General features: G+C 33.2%; 1 protein-coding gene across 11 annotated transcripts in view; it reads left to right on the top strand.

Annotated features, from left to right (window-relative positions):
- Positions 1–17,934, top strand: part of LOC115216500 (phosphatase and actin regulator 1) — a 343,004-nt gene that overhangs the window by 180,287 nt on the left and 144,783 nt on the right. Inside the window, exon 1 of one of the 11 annotated variants that reach the window (XM_036506362.1) lies at positions 17,026–17,575. The exons of the other annotated variants lie outside the window; for them this stretch is intronic. Within the exon in view, the coding sequence (XP_036362255.1) occupies positions 17,401–17,575 (175 nt within the window). The 5' untranslated portion in view covers positions 17,026–17,400. Of the gene's footprint in view, positions 1–17,025; positions 17,576–17,934 lie in introns of those variants that run through there. 11 annotated transcript variants of the gene reach the window in all.

The following is a 17,934-nucleotide window of genomic DNA, read 5'->3' as shown; positions in this document are numbered from 1 at the left end:
ACTTTGCAGTTGTCACAGTCAGTTTTCAAATAACAACCAAATAATTTAGCAAAAATATTTTTTATTTGTGATTAATATTTAAATTTAAAGAAAAATGAAATTTGTCTGGCTGTGAAAATAAGTAACTGGGTACTTGAGTTGAGGTATTAAAAATTTTAAAGCTTTTGAAAATGTTAAATATAAAATTAAATGGAATAAATAGAATAAATTCAATGACAAGTGCAGCTACTAAAGATAAAAAGATGCCTTGACAAATGAAAGGTAGAGACTATTAGGAAAGAAATTGAAGACAATATATTTTATTAAATTTATGTCACAGCGTATCAGATTGAGTTGAGTACCTTACAGTATTTGTTCTATTTTGTGCTCTTTGAGTTCAAATCCACATTTTGCCTGTCAAAGTTTCAGGGTTGATAAAAATAAATGCCAGTACAGAGAGGTGAGTTGGTGAAACTAAGAACATCAGACCAAATGCTTTGGTGTAGTTGTCTTGGCTCTGTGCATTTTGATTTAAAATCCTGGAGTGACCAAGTTGGATGATAAACTTAATGCATCATCTGGTTTAACACCATCACTTGATACTTTGGGTACCTTAAGTCCACTCTGTTGTGAACATTCAAAGTATGTCTCCAGTATAAGAATACCTTCCTACATACCTCCCTTCCCCCCATCAATCTCAGAGGGCATGTGAAGGGTCATGGACATTGCCTTTCCTCCTGACTAAGATATTTTTAAAAATGTAAACAAGTTTGTTATTAGCTATAGGCATCTGAGAGGTCAATCATTGATTCACTGCACTTATGATGGCAACAGTGACAAAGGAGTATCTATCTACTCCACCAGGACAGAACAACACTGTGTATGGCTTGAAAATGCCACCTTATCAGTATTCTTGCTGTTGTTTACATCTTTTTATGAAAGATGCATTTGCACATATTATAAACTTCAAATTTCTGTCTACAAATTTCTTCTCACAAGGTAATGATCAATCCAAAACAATAGTAGACAACTCTTGCCCAAGGTGCTGAGCAGTAAAATTCAACCCACAAGAATGTGGTTGCAAATTGCATTTGGTAATTATACAACCATGGCTACATCCATATAAAAGTTTAAAAGCTCAAACTGAAGTGTTATCTCAACATCTGCTGATTCACCTCTACCTCATTGTATGTAGCATAAAATGAAGAGCTCTGTAACCAACACCTGTTTCATTTGCTTGCTGTACTAGGCTAAAATCTTACTGTAAAGCCCAGTGAAAGCATTGGTACACTGTTCAATTGCATCCTTGCTTCATTTGCAACATACCAAGGTTGTAGGTCTGTCATGTACTTTTGACTGTTTGAACATCTTCATGATGTACAAAGAGTCAAAAGTACAGCATTTCTTTCTTGATGGTATATTAACCGTTTGCAGGGTTAACTGCTAGCTGTTGTTGGTACTCTTTTATAGCTGAGTTGACTGGAGCTATGTGAAACGAAGTGTTTTGTTAAAGAATATAGCATCTTGCAGCTGGTTACTCAACTCTGTAGCTACTAACCCATGCACCTTCACAAGATGCCTAGAGTCATTATTAATTCAATATTATATTCTCTGTCATTAAAAAAAATATGGCTTGCATATCCTAAAAGTTTGTAAAATCTGAAAATATGTAACATTATGACAGTTGGTGACAATATCATGTTCTATTTCACAAATGGCTAGGTTCTGCAGCCATTGTACTGAATGATCTCCACCATAGTTTTAACAACAGGTTGCATTAAAAACATATCAATATATGAAATCTTTACATTTCTTTCCTCAGGCAGATTTTGTTTTCCTATCCTTGTAATTTGTCTTTTTTATGACACACCTATTACATTAAATGTTGTCAGTTAATCCATCTCTATTGAGGATTGTGTGGGGGACAATATTGATTTCACTATGCCACAGCTGTTACCATTTCTACCAGAACTCTGTTAAAATTTTCAGATGGTTAAGTTTTCATTGTGGAATTGTGGAAATTGTCCATGCTACAGGAAAGATTGTAAATAATTAAAAAAAAAAAAAACCCATATTCGGATATTCTCTTTTTATCCCTGCTCTCCATTCCCCCTGACAGTGGTATAATGAACCTCAATTACTTTCATTATTAATAGATAATTATATATTATGTTTGATGTTCTTTGTTGCTTCAGAGAATATAGTTCTAGCATTTGTTTAATAAATATTCTGCTTGAAATTTACCAGGAATCTATCGTGATAATTGATCCTTGTTGTTTTGATTGATAATACCTTTTTTTTCTTCTTACTCTCATGTAATTAATTAGTTATTAATTGGATGTTTGCATGGATATACAGCTCAAAGAGTTAAATCTGTTGCTAGCATGCTATTTATAAGTGATCTGATATTCAACAGCAAAAGAAAACCTAGGTGCTAATTATATTTTTTATGAAAGTATTTATGTAATATTTCATTTGTATTATCTTATTGACTAGATAGAACTGTCAATTATATACTTACTACTAGCAATATAAACAAAACTTAAGAAAGGAGTGAAGCTACTAAATTTCTAGCACATTATTTTCCTTTATCATCATGCCAGCTATGCTTGACTGGACTTAAGCACATATGTGTGCAAATTAACTTCATAACTTTAAGTTCTTCAAGTGTATTTTTCATCTACTACAGTTTACATCCTTACAAGCCTTGCTATTCTTTTCTTCTATTAACACCATATATTCACTTAGCATGACCTTTGGTCAAAGGGCTATTATTCTCACTAAGTTGACAATCCATTTAGCTTTATCTGTGAACCACACTGGATAAATTTTCTCATAACTTTCGTCTAAGAATTTGGCCATGCACTCATTTAATTCTCTTTCTTTCTTTCTTTTTTTTTTTTGTCTTAGCTGAGCATTATTAGCATTGCTGTAGTATTAGTTTTGCAGAATAAAAAAAGGAGAAAAGGGAGGTGTACTCTTCTACAGAAACTACTTCTGTTTTTCAGTATCTCAGCATTTCTTTTTCCATTAACACTGGTATAATGGAACATTGTTTATTGTAACGTAAACAATGTTATAGTCAGTTATGCAGTATGCATAACATCCATAAGATTATGTTATACAACTTTCACCTCACCAGATTTCCAAATATGTCAGTTAGCAGTGACATGCTAATTAATTTACAGATCATCAACAAGTGAAATTTCAAATCAGATTTACTAACTTTTAAGATATGTAATGTGAGTGGGATTGCAATCTGTCAATCATGTGGGTGCAGAACAGAATTAGGTTGTGAATTATAGAATAATTAAAAAATGTAAATCATTGAATAGTAAGAAGTTAAAAAAACTCAGCAATCTCACAATCTCATACAATAACTACTCCTAATGGAACAACTGTACCACCACCAGATAAGACATTTGTCTGTCTTTATAACATGTTTTTACACTATACTTAAGGTTCCATTCATCTTTGGGTAATTTAGGATACTACTGGAGTTGCTGATTATCATAAAAACAGTGAACTTCTCTTCACTGATGTATTCAGTGTGATGACAATGGATTACGTAAATGTCTGATATTCTGTCTAGCAAACAATTGTGGAATGCTTCACTTTGGTATGCCTCAGTTCTCCATGGCAAAACAGGCTTGTATACCAAGATAGCAGGCACTAAGGATGATATTTGACTCTTATTAAAACATAGAATATTAGAAGACAGTTTCCAATATTGTTAAAAAAAAAGCTTGTTATATTGTTTTGTACACGAAAGGAGTGACATAGACAATAAATTCTAGTGGTTTACTTAATTCCTCTTCATTAAAGGGCTCCTATCATTGCAGAACTAATAGAATATAAGCTTTAATGAAGGGAGATCCAGCAAATTATAATTCAGGGAAAAGTACAGAGATAATAATATAACAATTAAAATACTGAGATAACCATAATTACAGTGCCAGCAATAAACTTATACATACTTAAACAAAAAAAATAGGATAAATTTAATAAAGATAGTGTAAAGTTAGCAGGTGATCCAATAATGACAATAATAATAGCAGTACTAATAATAATGATAATAATTACAATGATAATGTTGGTAATTGCATTACCATTGATATTAGCTATTATACTAGTTCAAGGTATATCTATCATTAGATTAAAAATTTATATAATAATAATACTAGATATACCGGTGTGAATATTTGAGGCAATAACTACAAATGTAGTAATAGTAGTAATGAGTGTAATCATTTCAGAACACTCTTGAGACTGAGTGATGTTTATAATAACTGTAATATGAATGATGGAATGGTTAACACACATAGTAATTTTACTGATTATGGTTATGTACTGCATAGTAGTATGAGTTATGTAACCTAAAATATTCCCATTCTGACATTAACTAGATTATGTAATTGTAAGAAACTTGAATGTCCACTAGGAAATAAATGCTTGACCAAAAGCATTGTATATAAATGCAATGTTAATCTACATGCCTTCACTTACAAAGGTTTCACTTCTATTTTAAAATCAAGATTATATAATCATTTTCATACATTTAAAAGGTGAGATAAAGCAAGTTCATAAAGGTGAGATAAAGCAAGTTCATAAATTATGGAATATCACCAAACACACTAAGCCTTATTTTAGTGATAGATATGATTACAATCTATGTTCTTCAGAATTGTTGGCAATCTTAAAATGCACAGATTATGTAATTGATAGATCTGATGAAGTAAGGATCAAATGACTGCATTCTATCCGTAGAGTATACTTTAAAACCAATTTTATAGTCTTCTTTGAATGCTAGATATTACTATAACTTTATTCAATTTGTTCTAACTTTAGGTAGTTTCTTTATATTTGCTTCAGCCTCCTTAGTTATGACCTTTATAATTTGTTATAATCTTAACACTTATGGCCTTTATGATTCTTTATAATTCTTATGAATTTTTTAAACATTCTTTTGATACTTCTCATAATTTTAAATTATAACAATAGTGATATCCACTATCTACTGAACCTATAGGATTTTCATTGATTTACTTTATTCTCAATAATAATGTATTGCTTAATAGAAATTTTGGGATTCATGGTTTTTCATATCTCTCTCTCTCTCTCTCTCTTTTTTTTTTTTTTTTTTGATCAGGAATATTAGTTCTGTTTTTCCTTCTCTATTCATTCTGGCCTTTCAACTTGTAACTTCATTACAGCTATGGTATTGATCGCTTTCTAGATTTTGATATTTAACTAATATAAATTTATAAATTTCTGTTGACACTGATTATTGCTTAAACTATTTTCTTTAGTCTACTAAACACATTTATTTGTTTATGTCAATACTGTCTTCCTATAAGTGTGTTGACCACTTTCTCTGTTTGATTTATCCTATTCTTTTTCTGTTTTAGTATTTACAGGTTATGATTGCTGGTACTGTGATAATTTCTGCTACCTAGAGGACCAAATTAGTAGTGAGGGAGGATGCACAGAGAGTGTGATAGCTAATAAGAATAGGATGGAGGAAATTCAGAGAGCATTTTGCCTCTGTTGACTACTAAAAGTTTCTCTGACTGAAAGGAAGATTGTATGATGTATGTATATGAACAGCAATTCTACATGGTTGTGAGATATGGGCCCTGAATGCAGAAGACATGTGAATGTTAGAATGGTTTCGAATTTTATTTAGCAAATAAAATAATTTGCTAGGCAAAATTCTCATCAGTGACCGCGCCATAACATTAACATATAATTTAGGGACAAATAACACATGTCCTATCATTATATATTATAATATATAATGATGAAACACGTGTTGTCTCTAAATTATATGTTAATGTTATGGTGTGGTCACTGATGAGAATTTCGCCTAGCAAATTATTTCATTTGCTAAATAAAATTCGAAACCTAGGTATGACTGTAAAAAAATAAGGTAAAAGTTTGTATTTTTCATCCCCTTCAAAATTGCTTTTAAATGTGGTTTTGGTTGTTTTGATTGCTTCTTCTAGCGTGTAAAGCTGTCTGTTACAGGTCGCTTCTCTTGTGTTTAAATGGACACTATTTTATATTGAGAATATGTTGTCTATTGACTTTTTATACATGCTAGGCCACTGGTAGTGAAATTTCTAAAAAAAAAACTCGCTACCCTATATGTTTTAAATGTGTGTGCATCTGTGTGTGTGTGTGTGTGTACTTATAAATATAAGTGTTCATATATATAATGATAAATAGCAAGTTTGTGTGTTTGTGAATTTGTTACTTAAACTCCTATGAGACTCTCCAACAGGCCTTGATGAAACTTGACGTGTGTGAGGCTTATGCCTATGCATTCACTTACATACTTGGAATTTTTAAAAATCAATTTTTAATCGGCATCAATTTTTCAAAAACCATAAAATTTAATTTGACAAAAAATGTTTCATGAGTATAAACAGACAGCTTATTAGTGGCAATCTATTTAGCATTTGCTAATTCTGCATTTCAGTGCAAATTATATTGATTTGCTAAAACTCATTTGTTGTTTTAATTCCCCAGCATTTCAGGTTTTGATTAGGTTGGACCATTTTATTTCTCAAGCAATTTTGCACACTAGCCAGCTTGACATCAATTTGATGAAATCTGCCTCAAAGTGTAAAATTTCGCCATTTTACGCACAAAAATGACAATGACACGGGCTCGCTTCCAGACTCTGTTCATTTTTTCATCAAATGGGTCCTATAGATTTTAAATTTTTGAAAAATACCAAAATTTGATGATAAATGTTTCATGGCTATAAACAGACATCTTATTAACAGTAATTTTTTACTGGGTACCTCAGCTAGTATATATGTGCGTGTGTATATATCTATATATATACACACACATGTATATATATGTATATATATATATATATATATATATATATATATATATATATATATACACACACACACACACATACATACATACATACATACATACATACATACATACATACATGTATATATGTATACCTAGGTGACCAAGTCAGTAGCGGGGAAGGGTGCGCTGAAAGTATAGCTGCTAGAATAAGAATAGCCTGGGCAAAGTTCAGAGAGCTCTTACCTCTGCTGGGTCCTTTGAGTGCTTGGATAAAATGTAGATATCCATACACCTGAAGGACCCATCACTCAAACAAATACAGGAGTACATCCTCGTAAATGAAATATACCCTGTACTAAATAGGAAATACACATAGAAAGTAGTAGTACCCCAATACCCACATAATATACGTACATAGGTACATTTGCTAGTAGGATGTTAAGTAGACAAATTTATATATATGTGTAGGTAAATGGATATATAGGTAAACAGATGGATACATAGGTAAGTAGATTAATAGGTACATAGGCAATATAGACAGACAAGCACATACACAAAAAGAGACAGAAACACATGACCATATACACACATACACATACACACAAAGACATGGAGATACATACCCATACATAACAGACACATGTACACAGTCACACAAACTCATACATGTAGACTCTCAAACATGCACTCACAAGGAGACAAGTACACACACAAATACACACATATATACACAAACACATATGCACACTGACACACATACATGCGCACAAACATACAAAAGGAGCACAGCTCCAATAATGGACAGAGCCAACATCCGTTGACAAAGATGTACATATGCGTACATCCTTTTTGTATATATTTGTGTGTGTGTGTGTGTGTGTGAGAGAGAGAAGGAATGTGTGAGTGAGTGAACGTGTGTGTTCACATGTATGTGTAGCTCTCTCTCTCTCTCTCGCACACACACACACACACACACACACATACACACATGTCCATTTCATATACATGTTCATACATCTTTCACTTTCTCCTCTCTTTCATTTTAAAACAAAAGTAAGGTAATTTTCAGGATAAAAGTTGATAAAAAAAAAATGCTTCGGTGCTACTTAAATACAGAGGTCCTGACACATCTACATAACAATATAAAGGGAACGTAACCCTAACGAGTGTGCACTGTTTGGGACCTCTGTATTTAAGTAGTGCCAAAACCTCTACTCGTATAAGACGATTACTATTGTTTGCATAGTTCGAATTTAATAAGTCCAGAAGTACAATATATTCCCATTCTACAAACTGGCAAACAATCCCATGAATACTTTTACTGGGCAAGGCTGGGTAGTAAGTCTAGTATACTATATATCATCATCATCATCATCGTTTAACGTCCGTTTTCCATGGTAGCATGAGTTGGACGGTTCAACTGGGGTCTGGGAAGCCAGAAGGCTGTGCCAGTCCCAGTCTGATCTGGCAGTGTTTCTACAGCTGGACGCCCTTCCTAATGCCAACCACTCCGTGAGTGTAGTGGGTGCTTTTTACGTGCCACCTGCACAGGTGCCAGACGAGGCTGGCAAATGGCCATGATTGGATGGTGCTTTTAACGTGCCACCGGCATGGGGGCCAGACGAGGCTGGCTACAATGTAAAAAGGGCATTACTTCTGTGCACCCTGTATTTCTTCTCTGTTATTAGACTATTTTATGCTGTTAGAGTAAATTTTCTTTTTTATAAAACTTGTTGCTTTAAAGAACTTTAAGAAAATATAGCATTATTCTTTATACAAAACAAAGAAAAAGTTATTGTTGTATTTAGGAATGGTCATTTTGCCAGTTTAGCAAAGAAAAAGTTGCTAAAAAAAGTGTGTATTTAACTAAAGTTAAAGTATCAGTAACCTAAGATCTTGCATTAATCTGTGACTCTTTAGAATCATAACTTTCTTTTATTGAATTTTCTGATACTCAGCATTAAGAAACAGACTATATTATGATTTTAATTGTTATTTATTCATGTATTTATTTTTTGCCTATGGAAAATGATGTATCTTTCCTCAAAGTAGTGTATTAAACAGTACAGTGTTTAATATTTTGTCTTCAGCTTTCCACAGGTCAATAAAGCACCAGTCAAATGTTTGGGGTTGACATAGGTTAATTTCAGACATTTATACCTATAGTTAATATCAATATTTTGAACATCTAAAGAAAATAAGATCTATGCCCTAAAAAGAAAATTCCTATAATACCATCTTGTTTTTCTCACTGTTAATTATAAAGTAAAATAAACAGATCTTTGTCAGTTTTGATGATAAATCACCCACTCTTTCAATCAAAGGAACTATCTACTCATTGAATTGTAAATGTAACTATTTCCATATACCTTTAATGTTAGCTAAGATTATTGTTAAAAAAAAATTGTTGAAGGTGTCTTGCATTGAATACTTCATGATTGCAAAATATACTTCTTAACTATTCTGCCATGCTTGCTAAATGTAATCTCTCTCTCTCTCTCTCTCTCTCTCTCTCTCGTTGGTAACCATTGAACATTAGACTGGGCTAAAATATATTTGGTGCTAGGTTTTAGATTGTAGGTGTAAAGTTTAAACTGGGCACTTCTCGTACAAATACAGGATGATACAAAGGTAAGAAATGTTGGTATGTCCATACATTCGTTGTCCCAACTGGTATGTCCTTACAACTACTGTCTCAACTATGCGAGTCATGCCATGTGGTACAGTCGTACCACATGGCATGACTTTACAGCTACTGTCCTAAGTGGGTAGTCTTGGCAGTTATTGTCCCAACTATGATACTTTCTTTCAGTCAGTATCCATTTGTAGCCTTTTTACTATGTCCTAAAAGTGACTTCTTTATTTGACCTCTTTGAACTGTTATCGCAACTTTGGCAACCTGTCAGCTCCCATTCTATCTGTCCAATTTTTACTTTAGTTACAATGCCTCTATACACTTGTATTTTTCTTGTCCTTCCCCATTTCCTGTAATTCAATTTTGTTTTTGTAATCTCTTTATGGGCACAGACATGGTTTTTGTGTTTAAGAAGCTCACTTTGCAACCACATAGGTTTCATGTTCAATTCCAGTGTGTGGCATGTTTTCTACTATAGCCCTTGGCTGACCAATTTAGTGGGCAGAAACTCAGCAGAAGTTTGTCATATATCTAAATGTGTCTTTTTTGTTTGCATTTGTCGCCTTTGCCACTTGATAACCAGTTTTGGTTTGTTTATATTTCTGTATCTTAATGATTCAGTAAAAAGTACCATTAGAATAAAGTATCAGATTTTTAAAAAAATAAATACTTGGGTCATTTTTTTCAATTAAGCTGTGTCCCAGTGTGACTGCATCTCAATGACTGTAAAAAAATAAAAGATAAACAGGTGCAGGAGTGGCTGTGTGGTAAGTAGCTTGCTAACCAACCACATGGTTCCGGGTTCAGTCCCACTGCGTGGCATCTTGGGCAAGTGTCTTCTGCTATAGCCCCGGGCCGACCAATGCCTTGTGAGTGGATTTGGTAGACGGAAACTGAAAGAAGCCTGTTGTATATATGTATATGTGTGTGTTTGTGTGTGTGTGTTTGTCCCCCTAGCATTGCTTGATAACCGATGCTGGTGTGTTTATGTCCCCGTCAATTAGCGGTTCGGCAAAAGAGACCGATAAAATAAGTACTGGGCTTACAAAGAATAAGTCCCGGGGTCGATTTGCTCGACTAAAGGCGGTGCTCCAGCATAGCCGCAATCAAATGACTGAAACGAGTAAAAGAGTATATGCATTGTTTACCTCTCCAGCTTAGGTTATATTTTTCATAATTTAGTTTGGCACATTCTACTGTCTAAAAGTAGTTTCTGTTCTGACCTCAACTGGATTGAGTTTAGTACTCACTTGTATCCATGTCAGTTTAGAGTGACTCTACTGTTGAGGTGGTGGGCATGATTTCAACTAAATTAGATTCCAGAATTTACATTTGATGGCTGATGAAAGGTTATTATAAGCTTGAGGCTTACATGTGATCAATTCAATTGGAACAGGAGAAATTGATTATGAGATGAATACACTTGTTTTTTTAAAATTAATTTGAATGAGTGCTGAAAATGGTTGTGTGTGTGTGTTTGTTGAGTCCTTGATGTCAAATGGAGAGAGACTCAAGTGATTGTTACAGAGCAACAATAGTATTATGTGTTTTATTAATTAATGCATACCACTTATTGGAGACTGTTTCTTAAAGACAATATGGGCTTGTAAAGAAACCTTGCTTCTAGTCAGTTGGAAGAATCTTTGTTAAAGAATAAAAGTACATTGTCTATTCTTTTACATGTTACACACCATAAATATTTCCAATTTTTATACATTTATCAAATTACCATTCAAGCTATTTTCAATGGTTTAAGCCTGCAGGTATGTGAATATGTATTATAATGCTAAACTTGAATGATTTATTCTCTCTCTCTCTTTAGCTAGCTAGATAGATAAATAAACTATTTCTAACCTGTAGAGTTTTTTTCAACATACAACATTGTATCATTGTCATCATCATCGTTTGACTGAAAACTAGTAAGCCAGGAAGCTGCACCAGGCTGCAATCCGATTTAGCAATGTTTCTACAGCTTGATGCCCTTCCTAATGCCAACCACTCCGAGAGTGTAGTAGATGCTTTTTACATGCCACCGGCATGGGTGCTACCGATGTGATACCAGCATCAGCCATGACTATGATCTCACTTGGCTTGACAGGTCTACACAAGCACGGTATATTGCCAAAGATCTCGACCACCTGTCACTGCCCCCATGAATGCCCAATGCTTGAGTGGTTCCTTTTACGTGCCACCAGTATAGGCGCCTGTCAGATGGCACTAGCATTGGCCATGACTATGATTTCACTTGGCTTGACATGTCTTCACAAGCACAGCATATCACCCAACAATTGAAGGGTGCTTTTTACCAAAAGTTTTTTTACCAAAAATTATTCAAAACTTTTCAGGTCTGTTCCATTCCACCGTCACCACCACACATACTCTATGATGATATCCATTGATATCCATGTCTCTTTTATTCCATACATCTTATTGCTAATAACATTTACTAATAATTACAGGAAGTAACTTCAAAGTTCATTAGTAGTAGTGAAGCTGGACAAAATCTTCAAAATCCTGACAAGAGCTATTGACTAGATTTGAATTTTGTGTGGAAACATTTTTTTGTAACTGGCAAATAGTATGAAAATTATACTCCTGTACAAAATTGGATTCATGTAAATTCTTTGAAACCCTTGAGAACTTATGCAGCTTTTATTTTCTTTTAGTAACATGAATGAGATCATAAAAATACTTTCTGCACATGTCAAGCAAATGTAGATGATCCTTTCAACTTTTGCTATCATGTTAACCTTTTTGATACTAACCCATGTTAGATCACTCCTGACTCAATGACACAAACTTCCTGATTTAAACTGATCTACATTCAAAACTTTCGTGAAATTTTTTTGTTAATTAATGTTCCTATTACTAGATTAATAAGAACAAAATTATTTTATGAAATTCTTCATTATTTTCCAAATGAACAGAAACAAAATGGTAAGAAAAGAGTTAACATAGACAAATGTAAAACATAATTCTGTCTTTAAATTTAACTTATATTAATAGTCTGTATATTTCTGAATTATGTTGATATTTCCTAAGTATTTCAGGTTTTTGTCCCCACTCCTACCACCTTCCCAATATTGCTATTCAACTCCAAAGAAATTAAGCATTCAGTGCCTCCTGAGCATGTATAATATTTCAGCATTGTATTAATTGATTGGTTCAATCATATATATCTATCAGTGTTGTATTGTAAAACATCTCACTCATTAACTAACATTATTCACTAAATATATTGTCTTCTTTAAAAATATGTCCTGTTTTCACATCTAATACATGCTACGCTTAGAGAATATTGATTAGTTTTTTTTCCTTCGCTTATATATTTTATACCATTGAATCAATTATATCAATAATTATTATTAAGAATCAGTTTGTTAGTATTAGTTATATGCATCATTAAATATTTAAGTCATACATTTAATTCCATTACAGTTCTATTAAGTTTCAAAACTGAATAACTTGATCTATATTACAAGGGTTTGTAGAGCTCCATCATAGTTTAGATTTCTTCACTATTGAGCGCCTCATCGTTTTAGGTAAGAAATTTTGTATTTTGTAGTATGAGATTGACATAATTGAATCCTGCTTCTATATACATCTTTTTCTTTTTGTAGCAAATTTCATAATAGTCTGCTCTCTTTTCTCTATTCATTGTCCACAGTGAAAATGACCAGACTCTTGTCTATTGACTGTTTTTGAACTAGAAACTTATTGTTTTAAAAACAACAAGTAACCTTTCTTCATATATTCAGCTGAGGGGTCCTTTTTTTTAGTTAGGGTTTAATTTTCATAATGACATTTGCAGTGGAATATGTACATTACTGGAAAGGTAAATTATCCCTGTGTTACTGTTATTATAGGTGAATCATACATCCTGCGAGAAAGTTTGTCCTATTTCTACTAACACTTCACCTGAAAAATCCCTATGTTGAAGCTATGGTCTTAGCTCTCAACTGTTTCTTGTATTCTTGTAGTTAATGTTAAATGCCTCAAATTAAGGTCTTACCCATAACCTTTTAACATTTGAACCGGCCATATCCGGCCCAAATATTTTACTTGTTTTATGTCCAAACCAGCCAGGTCTGGTTTCTCACGCCTACCTTACAATGTCATACTAAGAATATACAATCACGTCATCAAAATTTCAAAACTTGAGATAATTCATGATTAATTCAAAACAATGTGAATAAATAAGCATTACATTTGACAGAATAATCTGAATGCTAAAGAGTTAAATATGCAACTGGGACATACAGTGCCAAATAGTCTAAGTAATAGGTTTGTTTTCAAGTTTTATTTCTTACATGATGATGATTTTGTTTAATGATTGCTTACCTTGGCATCCCAGTAGTGTCTTTCATGTTTTATATTGACTACATTTATAACATGAGATTTCTAAATCAATCACCAGTGACCATCTTACTTTGTTTAAAAACACCTGAAAAAGTTTTTTAGTGGACATTCAGCAATGTAACACTTTTTTTTTACATCCAGTTCATTCTGAAGACACTCTGAAGCATCCAATAAGACAACTTGATTTTGCAAAGGTCAAGGATATTACCATTCTTCCTCCCTTCTGCTGCTTTAGGTGCAGGTACAGTTGAGCAATTGAGAAGTTCACTTCTCATCCACATAGCTTTGGGTTCAGTTTCACAGTATGGCACCTTGGGCAAGAGTTTTCTGCTATAGCCTCAAGCCTACCACTGTCTTGTGAGGGAATTTGGTAGGCAGAGACTGAAAAGCACCTGAAGTATGTGTGTGTGTGTGTGTGTGTGAAAATGTTTACAAAACTGCTGAACTACAGCTATGGATAGTAAAGTCACTTGTTATGGTTGGACTGCAGTTTGTGACACTAGTTGTTGTTTCCTATTAATAAAGTGTCCATCAACTCTCTGTTTTTGAATTCCTCTGGAATAAAGAGTCCCTTTCTTGATAAGTGGGTAAGGAACTTTTTTTAATTCAGTTGGCCATAAAAATCCTGCCTTAAATTTTATCTCATCTAAATTATACTAGCCTGGAAAAACTGACTTTAAACAAAATAAATATTTTGAAATCTGTGAGACAGGGACCCAACTATATAGTAGTTGTTTGTACAAATGGTGTTAAATGATAATTGTTGGTCAGGTCTTGATCAAATTTATTCATTTGCGATGAAAGCCTTTCTATCATTTCTTGTAAATATTGTCAAAACACTTTTCATAGATTTTATTCATGCTCCATTAATCTTCATCTAAGTCACAGAATTTGAGTTTTAGATGGAAATTAAACTTTTTGACCTTTATATTTTGGGGCTACAGTTTAATTCTGATGTTTGCATCTTGGTGTCTTCTATCATACCTTTGGGTCAACTAAAACTTTATGAGGGAAATTTGATAGATGAAAATTGTGGAAGTGGGTCAGAGGAATTGATCTTGACTCCAACACCTAGCCCCTGGATGTCTTCAACAGTTAAGTGATTTCCGAGCATTCAGGCTAGATTTGTAAAGTTCATGGTTTTCTTAAACCAGTATAAACTTCTTGTGTATTTCTATGAAACTTACCCAGAAAGCTAAGTATAAAAGAAAATTATTCATGGCAACTTTTTCTCTATTCTGCTGAAAGTCTAAAAAACAAAACACTACTGGAGTCTGACACTGACTTGTCGTTTGCTTTTTTATTGGCATTTAGTCATATCCCTGTTCAATCTCATATTCAGTTATAAGTGTACATCTTCTCTATCTTTATAGACAAGAAATGGGTCATCATCAAAATCAAGATATTGAAATTCCTTTGTTTTTGTTATTCCTTTTTGTATATCCGCCAATTCTGTGTAAAAATTAGTGTTTATTGTAAAAACAAGGATTGATGACATCATGCAACTTTGCCTAAAGACATTGATGATACAGAACTACTCCAAATTGAGTAGATTAAACTAGTAATTACCATTAATTTATATAATGACTCATTATAAGACAGAAGTATTTTCTCATCTTTGGTCATGATCAATTTTTAAGTGATTTATTCTGGATTCTTTCCCACTTCACACTTAACTGCAGCTTGCTACACTCCTTATATTAATTATGTTTATATAAATATTCTTTATTTTTTGTAAATAAGTATTCATAAGGCAACCCAGAGAAAAGAGTAAAATATTATATAAGAGCTGGGGAAAATTTTAAACCAATATACACATTTGTTCCCTTGCCCTTTAGTTGAATCAAAATTTTTAAGGAGAAATAGAAATATATCAAATATACCTTTACCTTATTCTAAAATCTGTCGGAGCCTGCTGCAGTTTTTTGATAAATATCACCCATGCTGCTTTCTGATCATTAGGTTGGTCCTTTCCAAAGTTGTATTTAATATCTTGCTTGTCAAAGTTAATTGTCAGTTATCTATATCATTTGGTTTTATCATAAGTAATGCTGAAGTCAAATACTATTATCATTATTATTTTATATCTTTTTAGTGTCAATCAATATTGTCACATGTGCATGGTGTGCACTTTTAACTAAGCTCTTGTGAGCTGAATCGACAAATTATTTGTAATTTCCCACTGAATCTACCAAAAATCCACTGCTAATGTTTTTGTAAAAAGCATTAATGTCACCACAACAGATTATTTGTTCCTGTTAAAATATAAGGCTAGTTTTGATTTTTCCCTTCATTCTCTTCCTAGTTTTAGACATTGGACTGGGGCACTTCTTTTTATCGTACAGTAGATTCATAGGTGTCAATACTCTGGAATACTGAAAGGTGAAGTGAGCATGGCCTTGATCAAGAGTGTCAATCAAAAACAAAAATAATTTTTGAATTAATAGTTGATGATTAGTAATAGTAAGTATCCATTTATAAAGTTATTATTGCAAAACTTAGGTTAAAACAATTTTTTGTTATTTTAGCCACAGGTTTTTTTGTAATTGTGTTAACTTATGATCAAAGGCTATCTAACCTAGGCCATTCCATTATATTTTTCTTCAGACATAATGTCTATTAAGTTTACATATTTTGGCGTTTTTCTTTTTAAGAGTATAGAATGTAGTTTGAGGGATATTTGGCTGCTATTACTAACAGGTTGAGCAACCTGCTCCCTCGTGAAGTACATAATAAACATATAACACATGTGAGAATGCATGTGCACTCAAGTGTAAGTATTCATGTGCATGCAAGTGTGTGTGTGAGAGAGAGAGAGAGAGAGAGAGAGATAGAGGCTGAATGTACATGTGACACACATGCACACCTAAATGTAACTGTCCACTCATTTGCTTTGATGTGAAAGAACACACAGACAAGTAATGAATAAAGGTAGGTGAGGGAATGGATGCTGTGTGTATAAAGTGTTCTGTCAGGTTACTTATATGAAATTACACTAGATTCTTCATCACCACTACCATCACTAGCAACAGTGCATCTGCATGCACCCCACATTCTCTCTCAGAATTGATTTATTGATTACATGTGTAGCTGGCTGTTATTAAAGCTTCTACTTCTGTTGCTTTATGTGCAACTAGTATTGTTGCTGCTGCTGCTTCTACTACTACTATTACTACTACAATCGTTGCCACTACCATTGCTGCTGCTACTGCCCCTACATTTGATACTGCTGTTCCTTCTCTTTCCATAAACTGACAATGATAACAAGCTGATTGTAAATTGCCCCACACTTTACTCTCTAATAATATATTTGGAAGCAAAGCTACTTTGTTGCAGCCCATTAACGAAAACACCTTTGTTGTTATTTCTGGTTGTTGAAAATACAGTCTGATCAAAGAATAACTGCCTTCTGGATCCACTGGCTCCTTCTAATATGATTGATTCCTCTGTCATCTCTGTGTAAACAGTTTTCTTCTCATTGGTACTATCACTACAAGAGTACTTTCATCATTCCCTTCTTGTGCTTTTGTAGTTGTTAATTTTTTTATTGTACTCTTGTCAACTCACGATCTACAGTTTAGTTTTTCTTCATGTGCACACAAGCACACACACACACAAATCAACACACCTTTCCCAAACCACCTGTCTGTATGCAACATGTACACAAGACAATGGATAATGTTTTGATGGAGTATAAATATTGTGTAACTCTTGCCAATATGGAATTGTACAAGACCAAGTATCTTGTATTCCTACCAGTTACAGGTTAGATATGTTGCTTATTTACTTTAAAATTCTAGTCTGCATGCACATGTTTGTGTCCATGTATATATTTATGCTCATTCTTGTGCATCTTCCTTTCAGCTCTTTGATTTTAAATTATTTATGTAATTTTTGTTTTTTGTGTTTATCATTGTATTAGAGTTGAAAATTGTTCAACCATGATGTGAACAGTTTTGGCAAACATTGCATTGATTTATATCATGTTTTGCATCTGTCCTGAATTCATGTGTGGGGTCCTGTTTCAAATTAAAAAGGATATTTGGAACACTGTCTTTAGTTTTTTTTTTTTTTAAAGCAGTAAACAGACTGGAGTTAAAAAGTTATATGTTGTGCTGTTTTGT

The sequence above is a fragment of the Octopus sinensis genome, linkage group LG10, assembly GCF_006345805.1.
Source record: "Octopus sinensis linkage group LG10, ASM634580v1, whole genome shotgun sequence".
NCBI classification, from domain to species: Eukaryota; Metazoa; Mollusca; class Cephalopoda; order Octopoda; family Octopodidae; genus Octopus; species Octopus sinensis.
This window is presented reverse-complemented; position numbering and strand designations above follow the sequence as displayed.